The sequence below is a fragment of the Phyllobates terribilis genome, unplaced genomic scaffold (genome assembly GCF_046119375.1).
Source record: "Phyllobates terribilis strain yellow unplaced genomic scaffold, ASM4611937v1 Scaffold_8__6_contigs__length_399053987, whole genome shotgun sequence".
Classification (NCBI taxonomy): domain Eukaryota; kingdom Metazoa; phylum Chordata; class Amphibia; order Anura; family Dendrobatidae; genus Phyllobates; species Phyllobates terribilis.
Window position 1 is genome coordinate 51,220,025 of NW_027362768.1, and position 22,286 is coordinate 51,242,310.

Consider the following 22,286-nt stretch of genomic DNA (forward strand, 5'->3'; position numbering starts at 1 on the left):
TTGAACAAAATTACCATGGAAACTGTTCTAAAAGCTATCTGCAGTGTGTTTAAATTGCAACAGCCTCAAGAGAAGCCTGATCCTGAATGATAGCATGGCTTTGGTTTTGCTGCGCAATTCAACCATTTTGCTGCTGAAGATCCTGAATTTGCGATGTACTAATGCATTCAGGCGGCTGGTGATTTCCAGCCATAATTGGATGTGCACACAGTATTTGTCGGGTACTCAAAGGCAGGATTTAGATACAGTTTATACATTTTCATGTAGCAATAGGGAATAGGCTTACAAAATATACAAGAGCAGCGGCAATGGTTATCACATGTATGGGAGTGCAGAGCGGATTTTGTTAATGCTCACATACCATCCTAGAAAAAATGTATCAACTTGTAGGTCACCCAATCATCCTAAAAATGGCCAATGAACGGCTGCTGAACAAGACTGGTTCAGCTCATTTTACTGCATGGTGTCTCACACAGCAGAAGAGATGCAGAATCACACCAACACTTAAAAAAAGCCAAAAAGACCTCAAAAAAATTATATAAAATCAGAGAAAGGGTTCCACAATGTGGTTTAAAGGTTTTTTGCTTGCCATAGACACATTTCATTGACGTCAGTGGGTTAGAACCCACAAACACTCAAGACAAGGAGCCAGATTCATTAAAACACCACTCCAGCTGGTTTGTTTTTTTATTGCATCGCTGGAGTGGTGCTTTAAATGCAAGTCCCCTGCCCCATGTCTTAGTCACCTGCCGCCTTCATCAGTTTCCAGCGTTGCTCCGGTCGGTCTCCGGCAAAAATTGACCTGCCAGTGTTTCATGGAGCTTTGCAGAACTCAGTTTTCAATACAAGTCTATGAGAGTCTTGTTCTGGCTCTCAGACTTGTAACGAGAAAGTGTGCCTTAGCTTCTGATTTCCGGACAGTCAGAAGATGGCGCAAGGGGACCGGAGTGGCAGAGAAAAAACTGAAGACGCCAGAAGGTGAGTAAATGACCAGTGCCTGGGGACTTAGATTTAACCCCTTAAGTATGGAGCCAATTATGTACTTAATGACCAGGCCAATTTTTACAATTCTGACCACTGTCATTTCAAGAGGTAACTCTGGAACGCTTCAACGGATCCCGCTGATTCTGAGATTGTTTTTTTCGTGACATATTGCACTTCAAGATAGTGGTCAAATTGCGATATGACTTGCGTTTATTTGTGAAAAATATGGAAATTTGGAGAAAATTTTGCACTTTTACAATTTTTAAAATTTAAAATTCTTACGCCCTTACATCAGAGTTTACACAAAATAGTTAATGAACAATATTTCCCACATATCTACTTTATATCAGCACAATTTAGGAACCAGAATTTTTTTTCTTAGAAAGTTATAAGGGTTAAAAGTTGATCAGCGATTTCTAATTTATCCAACAAAATTTACATTACATTACCATTTTTTTAGGGACCACATCACATTTGAAGTGACTTTGAGGAGTCTATATGACAGAAAATACCCAAAAGTGACACCATTCTAAAAACTGCACCCCTCAAGGTGCTCAAAACCACATTCAAGAAGTTTATTAACCCTTCAGGTGCTTCACAGGAATTTTTGGAATGTGGAAAAAAAAACAATGAACATTTTACTTTTCATCACTAAAGTATTACTTCAGATCCAAATTTTTTTTATTTTCGCAAGGGTAACCGGAAAAAAATGGACCCCAAAATTTTTTGTGCAATTCCTCCTAAGCACGCCGATACCCCATATGTGGGGGAAAAAACACTGTTTGGGCGCACGGCAGGGCTCGGAAGGGAAGGAGCGCCATTTGACTTTTTGAATGTAAAATTTGCTTGAATAATTAGCGGACGCCATGTTGCATTTGGAGAGACCCTGATGTGCCTAAACAGTGGAAACCCCCCATAAATGACCCCATTTTGGAAACTAGACCTTGCAGGGAACTTATCTAGATGTGTGGTGAGCACTTTGAACCCCCAGGTGCTTCACAGAAGTTAATAACGTACAGCCGTGCAAATTTAAAAAAACAACAAACTTTTTTTTAGTGTGTGACAACTGCCAAACACTAGTTTTTGCATCACCATATTTTGAGAGCTCTAATTCTTCTATATTTTGGCCGTCATATGGAGTCCTATGACGGATTGTTTTTTGCGGGACAAGTTGACATTTTTATTGGTACCATTTTCAAGCTGATATTTTTTGATCGCTTTCTATTCAGATTTTTGAGAGTCAGAATAATCAAAACCAACAATTCAGGACATTTTTTGGTTTTAGTTTTTATGCCGTTCCGCATGTGGTAACATTGATAAGACAACTTTATTCTTCTGGTCAGTACGTTTACAGCGATACTACATTTATATAGTTTGAATTTTTGCGCTTTTACACAAAAATACTTTTATAGAAAAAAAAGTGTTTGCATCGCTTTATTCTGAGAGCTCTAACTTATTTTTCAGCTGATGGAGCTGTATGGCGGCTTGTTTTTTGCAGGACAAGATGACGTTTTCAGTGGTACTATTTACATTAGTCTTTTTGATTGCGTTTTTTTTCTTCCACTTTTTGCGTGGCGGTATGATAAAGCACCGTTTTTCTTTTTTTTTTTTTTTTTTTTTACAGTGTTCACTAAAGGGGTTAACTAGTGGTCCAGTTTCATAGGTCAGGTCGCTCTGGACGCGGTGATACCAAATGAGCACTTTTATTGCTTTTTTTTTTTTTTCATAAGATTTATTTATGGGTACAATATCTATATATCTAAAAATATTTTACAACTTTTTTTTTTACTTAGTCCCACTATGGGACTTTCAGTTTCTGCGTCTGATCGCAGTTATAAAGGTATAGCAGTGCAGGATCACTACTATACCTTATAACTGTCAGTGCTGCGGACACAAGCTAGTTTGATCATGCAATGCTTGCTAGTCCCTGGTGACCGGATGTCGTCATGCCGACATAGGGTCACCATGGCAACGATCGGGACCCCGCGATGAAGACGCAGGTCTCCGATCCAAGAGTAGAGGGGCTTTTGTCCCACTGCTCGCTAAATGCTGTCATCACAGCATTTAGGGGGTTAGAGTGACCGCATCAGCAGACACCCGGCAGCAATCACAGAAGCTGTGCCATAATATTTACCTGGTCCATAAGGCCCAGGCTACAGTGACGTATTACACACAGTGTCAGAAAGGGGTTAAAGATTAGCCAGAATTCTCATGTAAGAAGCTTTGAAAAGTTGTACCATTTTTGCACAAAGGTTTCTATAAAATGCTTTTTTCTAAAGAAATACTGATGGTCCTGCGTATATACATAAAGTATTCTTAACCTGACATTTTGCACATTGGGCTGCCAACTAGGAATGTCCTATGACTGAAATCCACTGTGTAACCCCAATATTAGTGCTCGCCTAAGACAATCAGCACAGGAAACAAAGTTCTGCACAGTGGTTAGAAAAACACAACCTCAGACTATTCTAATGTTCAGAAAATATCCAGGTGTATGCCGAAAGTGGAAACCATCTAGCTGTGAAAATAATACGGCCAAACATCTGGAAAATATGCTGCAACAAGACCGCTATTCTAGGGCTACATCATGGAGGAGGTTGGTTCTTATTGTAAGACTGCAATTAATGCAATGGAGTTTAGGAGACAGATGGGTACAACACAAAACATTGCGCTTTAATCTTTTTGTAGTTTGGGCATACAAGTCTCTATCTTAATGGAGACATCATACTAGAAATATAGCTGAGCAAAGAAAATCCTTACCTTTTCACATATAGAGAACATGTCATTAACCATCCTTCTTTCATCGATTCAGGTACAAAAATTTAAAGGGTTGCTCCATTACTTTTTTTATTGATGACTTATCCATAAGACAAGCTATCAATATTGACAGGGTTACGACACCCAGCACCCACAACAAAATAAAAGTAGTGGAGCAGTTCTTTAACCCCTTTCCAACGTGGTCCGTAATAGTATGCCCCACGTCGGAAAGACCGGTTCAGTGAGGGCTCCGGCGCTGAGCCCGCACTGAACCAGGCACATGTCAGCTGATTATTACAGCTGACGTCAATCTCTGACAGCAGCATTTAACAGGGCCGTGCCGGAAGCATGTCACTTACCCCGCTCATCGGTGACCCCGTCACGTGATCACAGGTCACTCATGGGTGGGCATGACAACCCTGGGTCTGCAGCAGACTCCAGTGGTTGTCATGTAAAGATTGCTATGAGCGTCACCTAGTGGTCGGCGTTCATAGCACAGGAGCATTTCTGCTACATAGAGGTGATCTGCTCATCACCTCTATGTAGCCGAGGTGACCAGACAGTTGCTGCTTCTAGTCTCCTATGGAGACTATAGAAGCAAGCAAGTATTAAAAAAAAAGTGTTTTAAAAAATAAGAAAAAAAAAAAAAAATATATAAAAAGTTTAAATCAACCTCCTTTTGCCCCATTCAAAATAAAATAAAAAATAAACCCCACATACACATATTTGGTATCGTCGTGTTCAGAATCGCCCGATCTATCAATATAAAAAAAAAATTAATCCGATCGGTAAACGGCGTAACGAGAAAAAAATTCCAAATGCCAGAAATACGTTTTTTGGTCGCCGCAACATTGCAATAAAATGTATTAACAGGCGATCAAAACATCGGATCTACCCCAAAATTGTATCAATAAGAACATCAGCCCGGCGTGCAAAAACTAAGCCCTCATCCGGCCCCAGAGACTGAAAAATGGAGACGATACGGGTCTCGGAAAATGGAGCTTTTTTTTTTTTTTTTTAGCAAACTTTGGAAAAAAATTTCACCACCTAAATAAAAAAGGACCTATACATGTTTGGTGTCTACGAACTCGTAATGACCTGGAGAATAAGAGGTCAGTTTTAGCATTCAGTGAACGTGGAAAGAAGAAAAAAAAAAAGAAAAAAAAACACTGTGGAATTGCATTTTTTTGCAATTTCACCGCACTTGGAATTTAGTAATGGCGTTGAAAAGTACAACTTGTCCCGCAAAAAATAAGACCTCACACGGCCATATTGACCAAAAAATAAAAAGGCTATGGCTCTGGGAACAAGGGGAGCAAAAAACAAACTCAAAAATGGAAAATGTTCCGGTCATGAAGGGGTTAACAAAGATTTGTTTGCAATAAGAAAACTAATTGACATCTAGCCAACATTAAAGTGATCATCGTACCTCTGCATGCTATCAATTTAAGTGGCCTAGGTCAATTTAAAAGGGTCAGCAATAGTGTTGAGCGAGTATGTTCTATTAACCCTTTCGCCGAGTATGCTCGGGCCGAGCTCCGAGTATTTACAGCTGTGGTGATATGGTTGAATTGCTCCGTGTGCATGATTTGCAACTGTTTGACAGCTTTATTACATGTGAGGAATGTCTATTTCTTACACATTCCTCACATGTAATAAAGCTGTCAAACAGTTGCAAATCATGCACACGGGAGCGATTTAACCTCATCACCGAGCAGCTGTAATTACTCGGAGCTCGGCCCGAGCATACTCGGACAGAACATACTCGCTCAACCCTAGTCAGCAACTTTCTCGTGTTAGTGCACCTTTAATCACACACTGACCAGCACTTATGCTAATACAATGGCTGCTGGTATAGGACATGTGAAAAAACAGCAAAGGATGATGACCTATAGCCGTCCCCATGACAAACCTCAGTATACTATCAGGAAATTCAGGAGGAGAGATCATACTAGGGAATATTTCACATAAAATATAACTTAAGACCATTTAAAACAACCATACCTTGGATTCAAATACAAAGAAAGTCCAGTTGCTCCACAAAGTGATCAGTGCTTAAAAAAATAAATGGTTTGGTCTCACCACTCAGATGAAGTTTCACAGGCCGGGGGACCCGAGGTTCCAAGACCATAAAAGATAATCAGGACTTCACAGCGTCCCAGAGAAATATTAGTAATATGCTACTGTCCCGTCGTGCCCTTGCAAAGTCGTATGTACCGCTCTTAACTAGCAGGACAATGCTAGGCAGTTTTTTTTACGTCTATGGGAACTGCCACTGCAGGAACCCTTATACTTAAACTCCTATATGCCTTGATGAATTCCCCCTATGGGGGAGGAAACGCGTAGGGATTGCATACATAGAAGTTATGGCTTTGGTGTGATCATTAGGCCTAGTCTCAAACTTGGGGACTGCCCTTGTAAGTGTGGGAGCTTTGCAAGGGCACGACAGGGTAAAGTAGCATATTACTAACATTTCTCCGGATCGTTGCGAAGTCCTGATTATCTTTTATAGCCCCTATGGTCTTGGAACCTCGGGTCCCCAGGCCTGTGAAACTTCATCTGAGTGGTGAGATCAAACCATTTTTTTTTTTTTTTTTTTTTTTTTAAGGCACTGATCACTTTGTGGAGCAACTGCACTTTCTTTGTATTTGAATCATAGGTATGGTTGTTTTAAATGGTCTTATTAAAAGTCATATTTTATATGAAATATTCCCTAGTATAATCTCTCCTGCTGAATTTCCTGGAGGACATGTGACCAGACCTGTCCATACAATGGCTGCTGGTGGAGGACCATGTGACCAGACCTGTCCATACAATGGCTGCTGGTGGAGGACCATGTGACCAGACCTGTCCATACAATGGCTGCTGGTGGAGGACCATGTGACCAGACCTGTCCATACAATGGCTGCTGGTGGAGGACCATGTGACCAGACCTGTCCATACAATGGCTGCTGGTGGAGGACCATGTGACCAGACCTGTCCATACAATGGCTGCTGGTGGAGGACCATGTGACCAGACCTGTCCATACAATGGCTGCTGGTGGAGGACCATGTGACCAGACCTGTCCATACAATGGCTGCTGGTGGAGGACCATGTAAGAGAAAGTGGCTGACCCCTTTAGTAATGAAAGGATATATAAGGAATTCGCAAAATTAAAACTGCGTACTTTTATATAAAAACGAGGCAGTGTTCAGACCTGCATTCGGTAATATATTTTGTCTGTTCTGTTACAAGAACAAACGAGATTCATGTCCAAAACTGATCCAGTATATAACGGAGGAAAACAGAAAGAGAAGGGCCTGACTATTTAATATGAGGTCCATCAGAGTTGTGTTAGTTTTTAGAACACACAAAAAAAAAATCTGCATGATGTGCTTTTTATCAGTTCTTTTACCAATGGGGACCTTCTACTTTGATTTGCATCATTTATGCAACGGATTTGTTCTAGAAACTTAAAGAAGCACTCCTATCAGTTTTTATTCGATTAATATATTGCAGTCATATTATATAGCACTGTGTACTTACAATTGCTCATTTTGCCTTTGTACCCAAGTAATTCTTCTCTTTATCCTGCTTTATATAGAAACAGGAAGTCTCTTGTCCCTGCATTTATCATTCCCCTCTTCAACTCCTGACCCAGCTGCTCCCTCCTCCCACCTCCAGGGACTTTTGCAGCGACTTGTGACTCATGCAGGGAAAATTGACTTTCTGTTTCTACATAGAGCTTAGAAGGATTCAGCTAGTCAGTTTTTAATCACGTCATAGACCGAAAGGAAAAGAGAAGAATTAGCTGGGTAGAAAGGAAAAATCAGCAATTTTAAGTACACAGTGCTATATGAGGATTACAATAAATTAAAGAGGATACAAACTTTGATGGGAGTGCTTCATTAAATAAGTTTGTTTATTCCTAAAACTGAACAGAAAACTTACAAGTTTCACAAATGTAAGTATACCTAACCTGAGAGAAACTGTGAAATCAGAAATACTAGCTGCATACTTTTCTAGACCTTTTAACAAGGGCTATTATGTGGCCATAAGCACCCATCTCTTCTGCAGATGTACGAAGTGACATTTAGAAAACAGCAGCGACAAAGCAGGCATACAAATAGAAAAGCTGAAAAAGATCTGCTACATTTTGTACACTTCTCTTCACAAAAATAGAATTTTAAAAATTCAAAACAAGCTCTGTCCAACTTACAGTCACAGATTTCAGTGTCATCCCATGGTACGTCCCCATTGTGTCAATTTTAAAGCCTTCAGTTTCTGTTGGGAGAAGAAAATATGAAGAGGTTTTTATTTTGTCTAAGCAAAATACAAGGGAACAAACAACGTATGAAGATCGTATTGTGAAATCTGCTGACCTCCTCCATTACAAAGATTGTAGTTTTTATGGGGCTGGTGCACTTTGAAAGTGTCAAAACTTTAAAATAATCGTAATTTAAAGCTATTGTCACAGCAGTTCTCTGAATGCTGAGCTCGGTAAATCCACTTCCATGGATTGGTAGTTTTTTGTGTACACGGTGCATAGCCAAAACACTGTCTAACAGGGCTGTGAGCACGGTTATATAGAGCTGATGAGTATGCAGGAATACTAGGCAGGTTTACTAGTCCTCCAGTGATAATCTCCTGCTGAATAGTGATATCAAAACCACAGCAAGCAGCCCAGCAAGTAACATCACTGAAATAGGGTCTCTGCCCCTATATTATACTGTTTTCACATTAGGTGGCAAAAACCCGGTGACAGATTACCTATATATTTTATATATCCTTACAATAGAAACCTTTCAGAAAAAAAAAAGTTGAAAGAAGGAGAGGATAAATAGGCCTAATGACCAGAGAGATAATTAAGAGGGAAATATGAGCCCAGATTAGTAACACTATAGCTCAATAATAGCCATTTATAAAGGATGACAAGAATGTACACCTTCTACAGCAAACAATCACTTACCCTCTTTCCCTTTGAACCGTTCTTGATCGTATCGATTGTATATCTGTGGAGCAGGCTGTTTGTTTCTCAAAGTTGGGTCCTGAAAAATAAGTTTCATTTTTTTAGCCAATATAAAAGCTGGGAGCTTATAAATTGCAGAGGATTTCTGCACTCAGCACATTTTTCTTAACGGGGTTTGTCAACTGCTCGACAACACCAGCTTAATCAATTCAGGACACCATATAAAAACAGTGTATACTCAGCTCCTGCAGGGGGCGCCATTCTAGCGATGTTGGCGCTGCTGCTCCCAGAGTGAGTGACCAGACTTATTGTCACGTGCAGGTTGCAGCCAAAGGACAGCCGCCCGTCAGCCGCTGTCTCTACTATTTTATCAGAGTGGATGACCACCCTGACAGAATATTGATGGGCTGTAGCCACAAAGCGGCCTCTTACTGGCTCTAGCCTGCACGTCATACAGTAAGTCAGGTCGCTCAGCAGCACCCGATGCAAAGTGTAGATGGTTTTTATTTTAATTAAGGACCTGAATTGAATAAGCAGGGGGTGTCTAACCTCTAAGCTGGCCATACATATGAGATATCTCTAGGTCTAATGACAGATACCCCCCTCATCACATGCCCATACACGAAGAAAGTGCTAGTGTCTTCATTGATAAGGCAGAAGAAAGCTGCTGTCAGACTCCTCTCCCCGAAAACAAGAGGATCCTGCATTTAAAGTTTCACTGCCCTGATCCGTCTGTACCCATATGTTGGGTGAAGGTTGGGAAAAGTCCGGTGTCCTTCATCTAAAGTGTATGGGGAAAGGAGGACTCGTTTTCTGCAGGTAATATACCCAGCCTACTGGCTAACAGCTCATCAGTTTATATCTCAGCAGTAAGAGAATGAGACATTGCCAGGAGAGAAAACAAATATGAAGGACCAACACTAACGTGAGCAGAGTCCCCAAATGAAGACTATGAGAAGGGGATTTCACAGGGAACAAAAAATTGGATTTGATTCAGTGGGGGACAAGGGAAAACCATGAGATATCCTAAAGCAGGAGCTTAATAGGGTGGTGCAGTGTTAAATTGCTGATCAGAAGATGTCCCATCACTGGAGGGAGGGGGGATATGGCACTTCTTGGCAGATTTGGAAATTTGTGTCCCTAATACAAATTTACATGGCAGGTCAGGCGCCCAAAAGCTGTGCTCTTCATTTTCTAAGGGGCTACTGGAAAAAGCAGCATAGGGAATGAATGGAGAGCAGGTCACACATGCACAATGCCGCTCCATTTTAAAGGGGGTAAAAGTTCCTTGTTCTGCCAATAGGAACCCCATTGATCAATAAGTTATCACTCAATCTGTGGCTAGGAGAAAACTTGTTTTTCACTCGACAACAGCTTTAAAGGAAGAAAAAAAAAATTGAATAAAAACTAGGGAGATTAAGCCACTGCAACGGTGCAAAAGCAGAAGGCATGCACAGAGTGCAAGGCGGGAAATAGGGGAGTGACAGGGAGAAGCCACCTTTCACAATGTGAGACATAAGAGGAGAACCTTAGAAGGTGGAAGCCTAGGGCCATTCAATACCAAGTGTATATCGCGTGGGGGAGCTGGAGGTCTGCATGGCAGAACTACATGTAGTCTGGACACAGAAGCCAGTAAGCTTTGAAAGACTCAAAACTATTCAGAGAAGCAGGCCAGACTAAGTAGGCCAGAAGTGTCATGGGGGGACTGATCTCTTCACACCAACAGAAGTAGGCTTTCGAGATGAAGCTATAGACAAGAGGCCGTCTGTTTATATACCTCGACTATGGTCTGAATAGCCCTGTCAGAGAAGTCAGCAGCTTTAATGGCCATGTGGTCACTTTTTGGTGCCCAAAGGGATAGAATATCTGAAAGTTTGGGCTTTTGAACCATTAGATCATATCCTCCTCACTAGAAACCGCAAGCACCCGTATAAATAGGGAAAGGTTGCTGATGTGTTTTGGAGACTGCTTGAGGAACCTGAAGGAAAGCAGCAGAGGCCCAGCATCCTTAGCAAGCGACCCACCTATAAAAAGGAAGTGGAATACAAAAATGACCCCAACTAAAGGATGGCAGAGGAGTGTAGAAAGAGCACGAGTAGGCTGCTGCCAGTCTGAAGCTTGTCCTGTGCCTTGGAATGAAACAAAGAGAAAGCTGGATCATACGATAAGTGACCATGTACCTGGGGAGCGCAGCACACAGAAATCAACAAAGATGAAGGCCTGCCATGGCTTATATGTAAGTATTAGACTACGTAAGGTTAAGTTCACAAGCGGCAGACTTGTAGAAATTTGTGACTATCCTATTCATCTGAATTAGACTCCGCAAAAACCAGCTGACAGATTCCCTTTTAGTGTCTATGTAATCTGAAGACCGTAGGAGACATCCCTGAATTCTGTGTTTCAGCCTATCACTTGTCAAAGTGCATGCTGTTTACTAACTGTAAAGGATTTATCACCAAGATAGTAACACTGCTGGAGTCCAGCAACTAAGCTCCTCACTGTCTATGGACTTTGTACATGGAGAGCCTCATTGTTTCATTCTAAATGTAAAAGCGCTGTCAGAATGGCTGCACCCAGTAAACTAGGTGATACATCGCTGGATCAGGGTCTCTGCCTACATCATGCTGCTCTCATTGGAGGTGGCAAAAACCTGCTGACAGATTCTCTAAGTAAATTCAGCAGAAACAACCCCTTTCAGGGGAATGGAATAGCTTTTAAGCCAGATATCACTGCAACAAATCTGCACCACAACACAGCAGAATTAAAATGAATTATAAAAGCAATGAAATGATCACATGTTCATGTTCCATAGGATGGGTGAGGGTATCACAAAATATGCAAGAAACCCACATTTTTGTTCAACACATACAGATTTGGTATCGCCACATATGTAGCCACCTGGGGACTGAAATTACCGTTTAATTTATACTCAACAGCAAAAAAAAATCATCACACTTTAGCCAAACACCAGGTATTTCCCCACCGTTGGTGCAGTAGTCTGTACTGGTCTTTGCTCGGGTGCACGCCCCTCTTCCCTTGCTTTCACATTTTGAAGTATTGCAAATATATTTTTTGCAAAATTCTGAAAGACAAAAAAAAGAGAATACTACATTTTAAAAAAGCATTTCCAATTAAAATGAAATTAGTATTTATCTAATATTTTTGTGAGAGGAGGCACATGTAAACCTGTAATGTCATGATTTCAAATACTTACATCAAGTAGAATGTAGAGTGTTAACATTTGTATCTAACAAATGTCAAAGTCTAGATTATGAAAACCAAAAAGTAATCTTGTAGCACCCCTTCTGTTCTGAATTAGTACACCCAAAAGCACAGCCCAAAAATCAAATGCCTTAAAACGCTTTCAAAAAGCCCCAGGCCACCCTACTGCACAAGAGAAAATAGAGTACGAAGTGGACAACAGAAAAAACCTCACAATAAGTACAGATGGAGGTCTAAGACCGTGGATGAATTTATGACGCATTCTCTGGAGTTTTGTGGTAGGGAGTTAATTCCTAGTGTTCCTGAGATTCTGCCTCCAGAGATTAATGTAAATGAAAGAGAAAGTTACCAGTTTAACAGTAGAACTGAACTTTGTCTTATAACAAACATGTTATCAGCTGCAGCTCTGCTGTTTTGCAACACTATTACAACCCTGTCAGCCTGTGAGATGGAAACGGAGAGGAACCAGCAGATGTGTCAGTAATAACCACACACAGCTCTGCAGTGAGACCATGAGAGCAACCATTAATAATTTTTATTTATATAGCGCCAAAATATTCCGCAGCACTTTACAATTAAGCGGTGACCTATACAGACAATAAATTCAATACAAGGTAAGAGTTTAAACAGTTACATCAGGAGTGAGGTCCCTGCTCGCAAGCTTACAATCTACAATGAAATGGGTGGACACAATAGGTGAAAAGTGCTTGTTATTTCAGGTCTGGCAATCATAATAAATAGGGATTTTCATATAGAGCTGCATGATCCAGTCATCAGCCAGTATGCTTAAGTGCAATTATCAAGTATTGAGTGCAGTTGTGTGCATGGAGGGTGTGGAGACAGATGAATAGTAGGGAGCAGATTCTGAATATTTTGAAGGAGGGAACAGAGGAAAGTTATTTTACTGAGTCGTTGAGGAGGTAGGTTTGTTTTAAGAGATGGGTTTTTAAAGCGCTTGAAGACGTTGTGGCTCGGCATCAGTCGGATTGTCTGGTGTAGTGCTTTCCAGAAAATTGGTGCAGCAAGAGAGAAGTCTTGGAGACGGAGGTGAGAGGTTCGAATTATGGGTGATGTTAGTCTTAGGTCATTTGTAGAACGGAGGGCACGTGTAGGGCGATAGAGATGAAAGAAGAGATATAAGGCGGTGCAGAACTGTGGAGAGCTTTGTGGGTGAGAGTTTATATTGGAACCCTGTAGCGAATGGGTAACCAGTGTAATGACTGGCAAAAGATGGAAGCATCGGTGAAGCGGCTGGACAGAAATAAGAACCTGGCTGCCTCATTCAGGAGGGATTGGAGGGGAGAATTTTGGTAAGAGGGAGACCGATCAGAAAAGAATTGCAGTAGTCCAGACGAGAGTGAAGAAGAGCGACAGTAAGAGTTTTAGCAGTTTCAAAGGTGAGAAAAGGTCAGATTCTGGAGATATTTTTAAGATGCAAGTGACAAGAGCGGGTGAGTGATCGGCTATAGGGAGTAAAGGAAAGTTTAGTGTTGAATATGACCCCAAGACAGCGAACCTGCTGCTTGGGAGTTATGGTTGAACCCTCCAAGGCAATTTCAATTTCAGGTAGAGGTAGGTTATTACAGGGGAGAAACAAGAAGTTCAGTTTTGGTGAGATTCAGTTTTAGAGGGAGGACATGATGTTAGACACAGCAGACAGACAATCCTTGGCATTTTGTATTAGTGTGTGGGTGATGTCAGGGGAAGATGTGTTTACTTGGGTGTCGTCAGCATAGAGATGATACTGGAACCCAAATCTGCTGATTTGTCCAAAAGGGGCAGTGTATAGAGAAGAGGAGGGGGCCTAGGACTGAGCCCTGCGGGACCCAGATATTAAAGGGACAAGGAGAGGAAGAGGAGCCGGCAAAAGATACAGTGAAGAAGCGGTCAGAGAGGTAGGAGGAGAACCAGGAGAGAGCGGTGTCCTTGAGGCCTATAGAGCGGAGCATGGTGAGGAGGAGCTTGTGATCCACAGTGTCAAATGCTGCAGAGAGATCCAGGAGAATCAGCAGGGAGTAGTGACCATTAGATTTAGCTGTTAGTAGATTAGAGATTTTAGTGAGGGAAGTTTCATTGGAGTGTAAAGTGCAGAAACCAGATTTGCCATGTAAACTGAGGGTCGAGAATAGTTATCAGAGATGGCGGGTTAGACGGTAGTGGACTAAGCATTCCAGGAGTTTAGAGATGAAAGGAAGGTTAGAGACAGGTCTGTAGTTAGCAGTGAAGTTCTGGTCCAGGGATGGCTTTTTAAGTAAAGGGGTTATGATGGCATGAGGGAAAGATACCTGAAGAGGTTAAATATTTTAGTCAGGTGAGTGGTGACCACGGGTGAGAGCGACTGCAGGAGATGTAAGGGATTGTAGGCTGAGAAGAAGCGAGGAGCTCTGATTCGCTATGTCGCTTCCACCATGTGCAGGGCATTGCAGTAGCTTAGGTACCCATCGTTACAACCACTTAAACAGTGACAGCTGTTAGTGGTCGTAACCACTGATACATCAGCTACTGCAAGGCCCTGCACATGGACTAAGACATAGCGAATCAGAAGAACTATACTACATTTCTAATTGGAGGCATTTGCTAATATTACATTTGCTACAAATTGGGATACTATCTTGGAAATGAGAATACCCCTTTAACTATTTTGTGGATCAGCGTGTTTATGAATATGCCAAACAACTTTGGTTTTAATTTTTTTATTGTATAAATGTCTATGAATTTGCTGCAAAACTGAAATTTAATCTTGGCACTCCTGATCCAGGACTAGTCAGGAGCGCCAACACTCATCTCTGCACTTCTCTGGCATCATGCAAAATACAGCCTGATTGATGAACAGTCATGTGTAAGAACAGGAAGGAGCAGCAGATGGATGACCCACTCGCAAATACATGTACATGCCTCAGCTTGCCATCAAAAAGCTTGTTAATGGTGGTCTGAGAAATGCTCTGTCACACTGAATGTACTTGAGCATATAAAGGCATCAAAATTCGCTGGTGGCCGTTCCTTGTGCAATGGTATCCCAAAAGGGAGACTTGTCCGGAGACGCTGCAGACTATGGTGGCGAATTTAGGCTACACAGCTTGCTCACATGTGGCCTGGTGTTGTCAGATCAGTACAACTAGCGGGGCTTTAGTGTGACAGATACACTAAAGGCTCAGCATTACAGTGATTTGTGGAATCCGTGGTATGGTCATTTCTCCAGTGTCCCTGGGGTCGTTTGTCAACACCAGGCTGCATGTGTGGCCTAAACGTCCTCATGTGGCCGGCAGCGTCTCTGGTCTTGTCTCCCATTAAGCACATCTGGGACGTCATTGGAAATCAACTGCACAGGGAGCCGCCAGTAGTGAATCTTGATGATTTGTGTGCCCAAGTGCATTCAGCGTGGCAAAATGTTCCTCAGACAATCCTTAACCTCATTAATAGCAGCCAAGGCTGTAAGTGCAGAGAATTCAGTGTGTGGTGCCTATACTCCATACTGAATGAAAAAAAAAAAAAAAAAAAAAAAAAAAAGCTTGGAAAATTGTGTTTCTATTTATTCATCATCTGCACGTCTATTGATCCCATGATCTTTATAATTCTACGACTTTTCAAGTCTATCTTTTTTGATCACTAATATTTTTGAGCCATATTAGCAAAAAACAGCAAACATGGCAGTTTTTCAACAGCGTTCACAGTAAACGATGAAAACTAATATAGTTTTATAGTATAGGTAGTTATAGACGCAGCAATGCCAAAATGAATAAAGTAAAATTCAGTAGAGACAGTATGAGGAATGTAACACTCACTTTCCCTGTACTCTGCAGTATGGTCGTTCTGGTTCTCCATACCCGTTCCCTGCTGACAATATCCCTGGTAACATCCACTTCCGCATCCACAAAACTTCTCTGTTTTAATGCAGTTATATCATCATCCAAATCTGTTTTGATTGTAGTTTTTCTTTTTGCCATAATTTTGGCTTTGATAGCAGCAATTTTTTCAACAGACATGGCTTCCGAGAGGGATCTGAATATATCGGGGAGAAGAAGAAAAAAAAAAAAGGAAAACAAAGAAAATATTAAAAGCTCCATTTACTACACATTCTATGAATACAGATTTACAGTAGGACACATCTAAATACAAACTGGTAAATACATCTCATCTCACCTACCCAACGTAAAGAAAATCCATCAGCAAGTTTTTGCTATGTACACTGAGGATGGCATGAGGTAGGGGTTAAAACAGAACTCAAAGATGTGTCACGTCTGGCAGTTTACTTACGCTGACGCTTTAAAGAGAATCCGTCACCATATTTGACCTATGTAAAATATTAATAAGGGAATGCAGGTTATAGACTGCTGAGGACAGCGATTCCTGTATGTCTCATATCAGATGGCTTGTTGGAGAAATCATCTTTTATTACTTTATGTAAATGACATCTTTCAGGCACTCGGGAAGACGCTGCCTGGAAGATAACTCTGCCTCCAGAGCTTATGATACATGAAGGGGAGTTCCCAGTGTGATGACCACTCTGCTCTCCTGATCTCCCTGCAGAGCTGTGTGTGACTATACCTGACACATCTGCAGGCTCCTCTCAGCTTCCAACTCTCAGCAGACAGGGTTGTAATATTGTTACAATACAGCAGAGCTCAGAGAGAAGGAAAAATGTGTTTGTTAGAAGACAAAGTTCAGTTCTCCGGTTCTGTGTTGGTTACATGTCTCACACTGGTAGCTCCCCCTTCAGGTAAAATAAGCTCTGGAGGCAGAGTTATCTTCCAGGCAGCATCCTCCCGAGAGCCTGGAAGAGGTCATTTACATAAAGTGATAAAAGAGGATTTCTCCACAAACCATCTGATATGAGGCATACATGTATTACTCTCCTCAGTAGTCTATAAACCTGTATGCCCATCTTACTAGTTTACAGAAGTCAAATGTGGTGACAGATTCCCTTTAATCACCTTGTGATTAACATTGCTCTGACTAGCAAGTGCGACTCTGCCCCGTGCTGTGATAAGCAGCTCACTGTCTATAGATTGTGTACATAGAGAGCCTGGTGTGGATGAGGGCAGCTTTTCCGCTCTGCTGCATGCTAAAAACAGTGTTAGAATGGCAGCACCCTGTAATCTAAGTGATACATCGTTGGATTCAGGGTCTCTTTACCTACATTAGGCTGCTCTCAGATGAGGTAGCAAAAACCTGTCAAAAGTTTCCCTTTAAAAGCAGCTAGAAAAATACTCCAGAAATCAACGTTTTCCTTCCAGATACAATTGCACTACAAGATAATTTCATGGGGTTCATATTAAAGACGTCAGTAGCGCCTTTTAGCGAGAGTATTAAAGGGATCATGGTTTATGGGCAAAAAAACAAATACATAGAAGATCTGCGTCCCGAATCAGAAAGGATTGGACACATTGGTACCCAGGTCCTGGTGTTGGAGAATTTATAGGATCTCTTTGTGCTTTATTATTGTTGTTTTTATGTGTAACATTTTTGAAAATGTAAGTGGTTTTAAACCCCCCAAAAATATATAAAACTATAGTCTTCTATTCTATACCATTCAAATCAGTCAGCTTGATACAAAGAGCAATTTAAGTCTTTCTACTGAAAGTGAATGAAACAAAGCCAAAAAGGTAACTCATTAAAAGCACAGCCTACCGAATTTGCTCAGTCTGCACAATGCCTTCTTTATGGCCTTCCAGCCTGGCAGCCAGTCTCTCTTTGTCAAGGCGGACACGTTCTTCATCCTAGGAAGTTAGCAGATCCCCATTATTATTTATTTATATAGCCTATAAAGCAGAGATTAACTATGTTATGCACTTTGTATTGTGAGCTGGACAAGAAGGAAAAAGAAAAAACCCTGACTGACAGTAGTGCGAACCTGTAATACTTTAAATCACTGATATCTATGAAAGAAAAAACTAAAAATACACTTCATTTCATTGAAATGAATAACGGGTGCCATGTCGAATTTTCAGAGCTCCCAGGATGCCAAATCAGCAAATTTTCCCACAAGAGCCCCATTTTTGAGGCCGTATCCCTCAAGGAATTCATCTAGGAGTGCAGTGAACATTTTTAACCCACTGGTGTTTCACAGAATTTTATAACATTTTGATGAGAGACCAAAAAAGTTGAATTTTTATGCCAGTTTTAAGGGAACCCATCCCCAGAAAAAGCAATATTAACCTTCAGATATGTGGTTAATAGCGTTATTAACCTGCCCGGCGGCCTCACTTAGCTGAATGTTGTGGCAAGAAAATGAACTTTATTCCGTCCGCAGTGTCCCGGTGTCAGTCAATGCTCTATATAGTGGCGGCTGTAAGCGCGCCCCCGGCCCTGAATGACACTGGCACTGCATTAGGGCCGGCTGTCAGTCAATGTGGAGGGCGCAGTTACGGCACCTGCTGTGACTGAAACTGGAACGCTGCATGGAAAATAAAGTTAATTTTCTCCCCGCAGCATTCGGCTAAGTGCAGGCACCGGGCAGATTAGTAATGCTGTTAACCTGAACATCAATATTTTTTTTTCTGGTGACAGATTCCCTTTAACCTCAAGTCTGGACAACCTCTTTATGATGAAAATGACCATCAAAGGTTGTTAAAGTGGATATTGAAGCAGCTCTGCAGTGCTGACGCTGTGTGTCCAGGAAGACACTTTGGGGTGAACATCTTTGCCTCCTGGTGAATAGTGGGTGCTGTAACCAGGCTTTACTCACATAAGGCATTAGGTGTCAGAAATCTATGCACCCTGCATTGTACTGCAGGCAGCTGTATACTGCTGGAACCTGACAGCGCTGTTATGAATACTATAGAGCTGTATCAGGAGCGCACCTGCTGTCAAATAATGGAAGGCTTCATACTGCCCACAAAACCCGATAAGCCAAGGAAAAACAGGAGACAGAACAGTAACAGGAGAAGCGAGGGCAAGCAGGCGCTATACAGTTATGGCATATGTTTACTTCACTACAAAAATACTGCATTAGCAAAAAAATATTGTATTATATAGAAGAGAAAAATGTAGTTCTGATTAACCATGTATATTTTTTATAGCAGATAGTGAAGTGTTAGTTTTCAGTTTCTTGCAGCTTGTGGTCCTTGCGGGGTATACAATTTGTCCTGTTCTCATAACGGCCACACAGGTTACAGTATGACGAGCCAAGTTCCTGTGTGATCATCACGGGACCATGGACAGATTTACATCTAACCACGTTGAGACCTTGACAACAATAAATGAAAACAAACAGTATCTATTCATTAAAAATATCTAAAAACTATTGGCAGAAATCATTTTTTTTGGACCATACCTAATTAGATAAAAGTACGGACACTGGAGAAAGCTAAGTACAAGGCATATATAGAAAAAGCTTTATTGAAAATAGAAAAATCACAATAAAAAGTACATATTCCAAATACGTGCAGGTTGCGGAGCAAATTAGTATACAGGGATAGATAAAAGAATGGCCATGGTCACACTGCAGCGAAGAATAGGGAATACCCGTAATAGTAAATAACCGGAACAGCGTCCTAATCTAAGCTGCAAATACGTGGGTCCTCACAAGACACAGGACCAAAAAGGCCTACATATATAGTAAAGAAGTAGACTAGAGTAAGAGCAATCAATAAAGGATTATAAGAACCGATGACAACATGGATAATATATATGTAAACATGTAGACAGTTCAAAAGAGTGTCAGGCATAAAACGTTTAGAAATATCCAAAGTATATATATTGTCAAATATTAATGACTCACCAATATAGTCACCAACGATTGCTCAGGACGGGGGAGGGAAGGGTAGGAAAGAGTGGAGGGGGTGGGCGAACAGGGCAGGAGCGAGCAAGTGTGGGACCTGCAAGCCTCGACGCGCGTTTTGCGGGATTGGCGTCGCAATTCAAAACACCGGCGTATTCCTTTGGCAGGGGACGGTGGAGGAGCTTGATGATTTCATGCTACGATTGAATTCCAACACATATGCGATAAGACTTACCTATGCCCATCACTCTAAACGGATCGACTTTCTGGATGTCACGCTTGTGGTGGATCCTGACTGCCGGATCCAGACTGATGTGTATAGGAAACCTACTGCAGTAAATTCCCTGATACATGCCACTTCGGCTCATGATCCTTCTACCATCAGAGCTGTCCCGGTCGGCCAGTTCCTCAGGATGAGGCGGATTTGCTCCACCAACTAATTTTGAGAAACAGGCCGCAGATCTGGCTGAGCGTTTTAAACAACGTGGTTGCAGTAATCGATGTATCGGTCGTGGCTACAGGAGAGCCCGAGATACTCCTAGGGATCATCTTATCCACCCCTCTATAGCGCCCAAGCATGGGACATCAGAGAGGATTCGCTACATATCCACATTCAACCACGAGTGGCGGGCTATGCGGCGGATCCTCTCCCGACATTGGGGTATACTTAACACGGAGCGCTCCCTGCGGGAGCGGATAGGCGATTTCCCACTCATGACACCAGGACGCTCTCAAACGTTGGGGGACATTTTGGTTGCGAGCCATTATGTCCCCTTCTGGCCTAATCCATTTGGATCCCGTGATCCCACGGTGGGCTCATTCCCATGTGGCCATTGTGTTGCTTGTGCCAATGTCCTTCGTTGTACATCATTCCCCAGCTCTGATGGCTCCCGCCAATTTGACATCAGCCATTTTATCTCCTGTGGCATCACACATGTGGTTTACCTTGCCACATGTGGGTGCCAATTGATATACATTGGCTTAACCACTAGGGAGCTTCGAATCAGAGTTCGGGAACATGTTCGGGACATTGGCGCAGCACGAACGGCCACTGATCCCCGGGAGCTGAAGACATTACCACGGCATTTCAAGGTCGTTCATAACTGTGATCCCCGCTCACTCAAAGTGCGAGGGATTGATAAAGTGTGCCTTGGCTCCCAGGGTGGGAATGCTAAACGCCTCCTGGCACAAAAGGAGGCGAGATGGATCATTACTCTTGACACCCTGGCACCACGGGGTCTGAATGAAAATCTAGGCTTCTCACCTTTTCTATGACACCTAACGGTGTTGTTCTGCGCCTCAGTTGAACTATTATTCCTTTTATTATCTATTTGATATTCTTGGAGGGTTACATCCAACCTTTACTCAGGGGTGGTTGATCTCTCCCTGCATCATGTATAAGCCAATACTCTTGGTATTGAATCTCTGCTCTCCTGTAGCCCCTGCTCTATATATTCGTAGTGGCGGGGCGAGCTCCTGTGGTCTGCTCATTTTAATATTTATTTTTAAACAATCTTGATTTTAACTTTCATTTTTTCTCATATTCCCTCTATTTAGTGTTTTTCCATTTGTGGTCCTTATACCGGCTCTGATGTTTCCATCTTGTTGAAACCCCTTCCGCTCTCTACAGAACAAAAAGAAAAGGAATGGCTGACTGACTTCTACGGACTCTGCCCCCTCGGCTGCTCACTCCCTGCCTTGGAATTTAAATTCCTAGTCCTCGTACTTGACTATATGTATTTGGATGCCTGTTATTGTTTTAGCTCTATGCACACTGATTATAATCTAGGAGACATGTACTCCCATGTGATGTGATTGTACATAAAATATGGACTTGGATCTACGGTGGAAGCAGGATGCAGCCCTCTGGGCAGGCGGCACGCATGCGCGGGGCTACTCACCCTCCTGCGATCCCGCGCGTCTGTCTCCATGGTGCCGGCGCCGCTCCGGACATTGTCTGTTCGGCACTTCCGTGGCTGCGCCGTTGTCATGACGGACACGGCGGGGGGCGGGATGTTTTGACGGTCCCCGCGCATGCGCCGTATACGTCTTCCAGTCGGCGGCCATCTTCTTCCGGTCACATGATCGGACATGAGACCAATCGAGCGGTATATTTAAAAAAGCCGCCGGTGTTTTGAATTGCGACGCCTCTTGACAAAGCCAATCCCGCGAAACGCGCGTCGAGGCTTGCAGGTCCCACACTTGCTCGCTCCTGCCCTGTTCGCCCACCCCCTCCACTCCTTCCTACCCTTCCCTCCCCCCTCCTGAGCAATCGTTGGTGACTATAATCGGTGAGTCATTGATATTTGACAATATATATACTTTGGATATTTCTAAATGTTTTATGCCTGACACTCTTTTGAACTGTCTACATGTTTACATATATATTATCCATGTTGTCATCGGTTCTTATAATCATTTATTGATTGCTCTTACTCTAGTCTACTTCTTTACTATATATATAGGCCTTTTTGGTCCTGTGTCTTGTGAGGACCCTCGTATTTGCAGCTTAGATTAGGACGCTGTTCCGGTTATTTACTATTACGGGTATTCCCTATTCTTCGCTGCAGTGTGACCATGGCCATTCTTTTATCTATCCCTGTATACTAATTTGCTCCGCAACCTGCACGTATTTGGAATATGTACTTTTTATT

The 22,286-nt window shown here is 42.2% G+C and overlaps 1 protein-coding gene across 1 annotated transcript in view; it reads right to left on the bottom strand.

Annotated features, from left to right (window-relative positions):
- Positions 1–22,286, bottom strand: part of CDC73 (cell division cycle 73) — an 89,943-nt gene that overhangs the window by 45,450 nt on the left and 22,207 nt on the right. The window contains exons 6-10 of the mRNA XM_073642941.1: positions 17,541–17,629; positions 15,695–15,911; positions 11,674–11,772; positions 8,691–8,769; positions 7,941–8,005 (exon numbers count right to left, since the gene is read on the bottom strand). Of these exons, the coding sequence (XP_073499042.1) occupies positions 7,941–8,005; positions 8,691–8,769; positions 11,674–11,772; positions 15,695–15,911; positions 17,541–17,629 (549 nt within the window). The remainder of the gene's footprint in view (positions 1–7,940; positions 8,006–8,690; positions 8,770–11,673; positions 11,773–15,694; positions 15,912–17,540; positions 17,630–22,286) is intronic.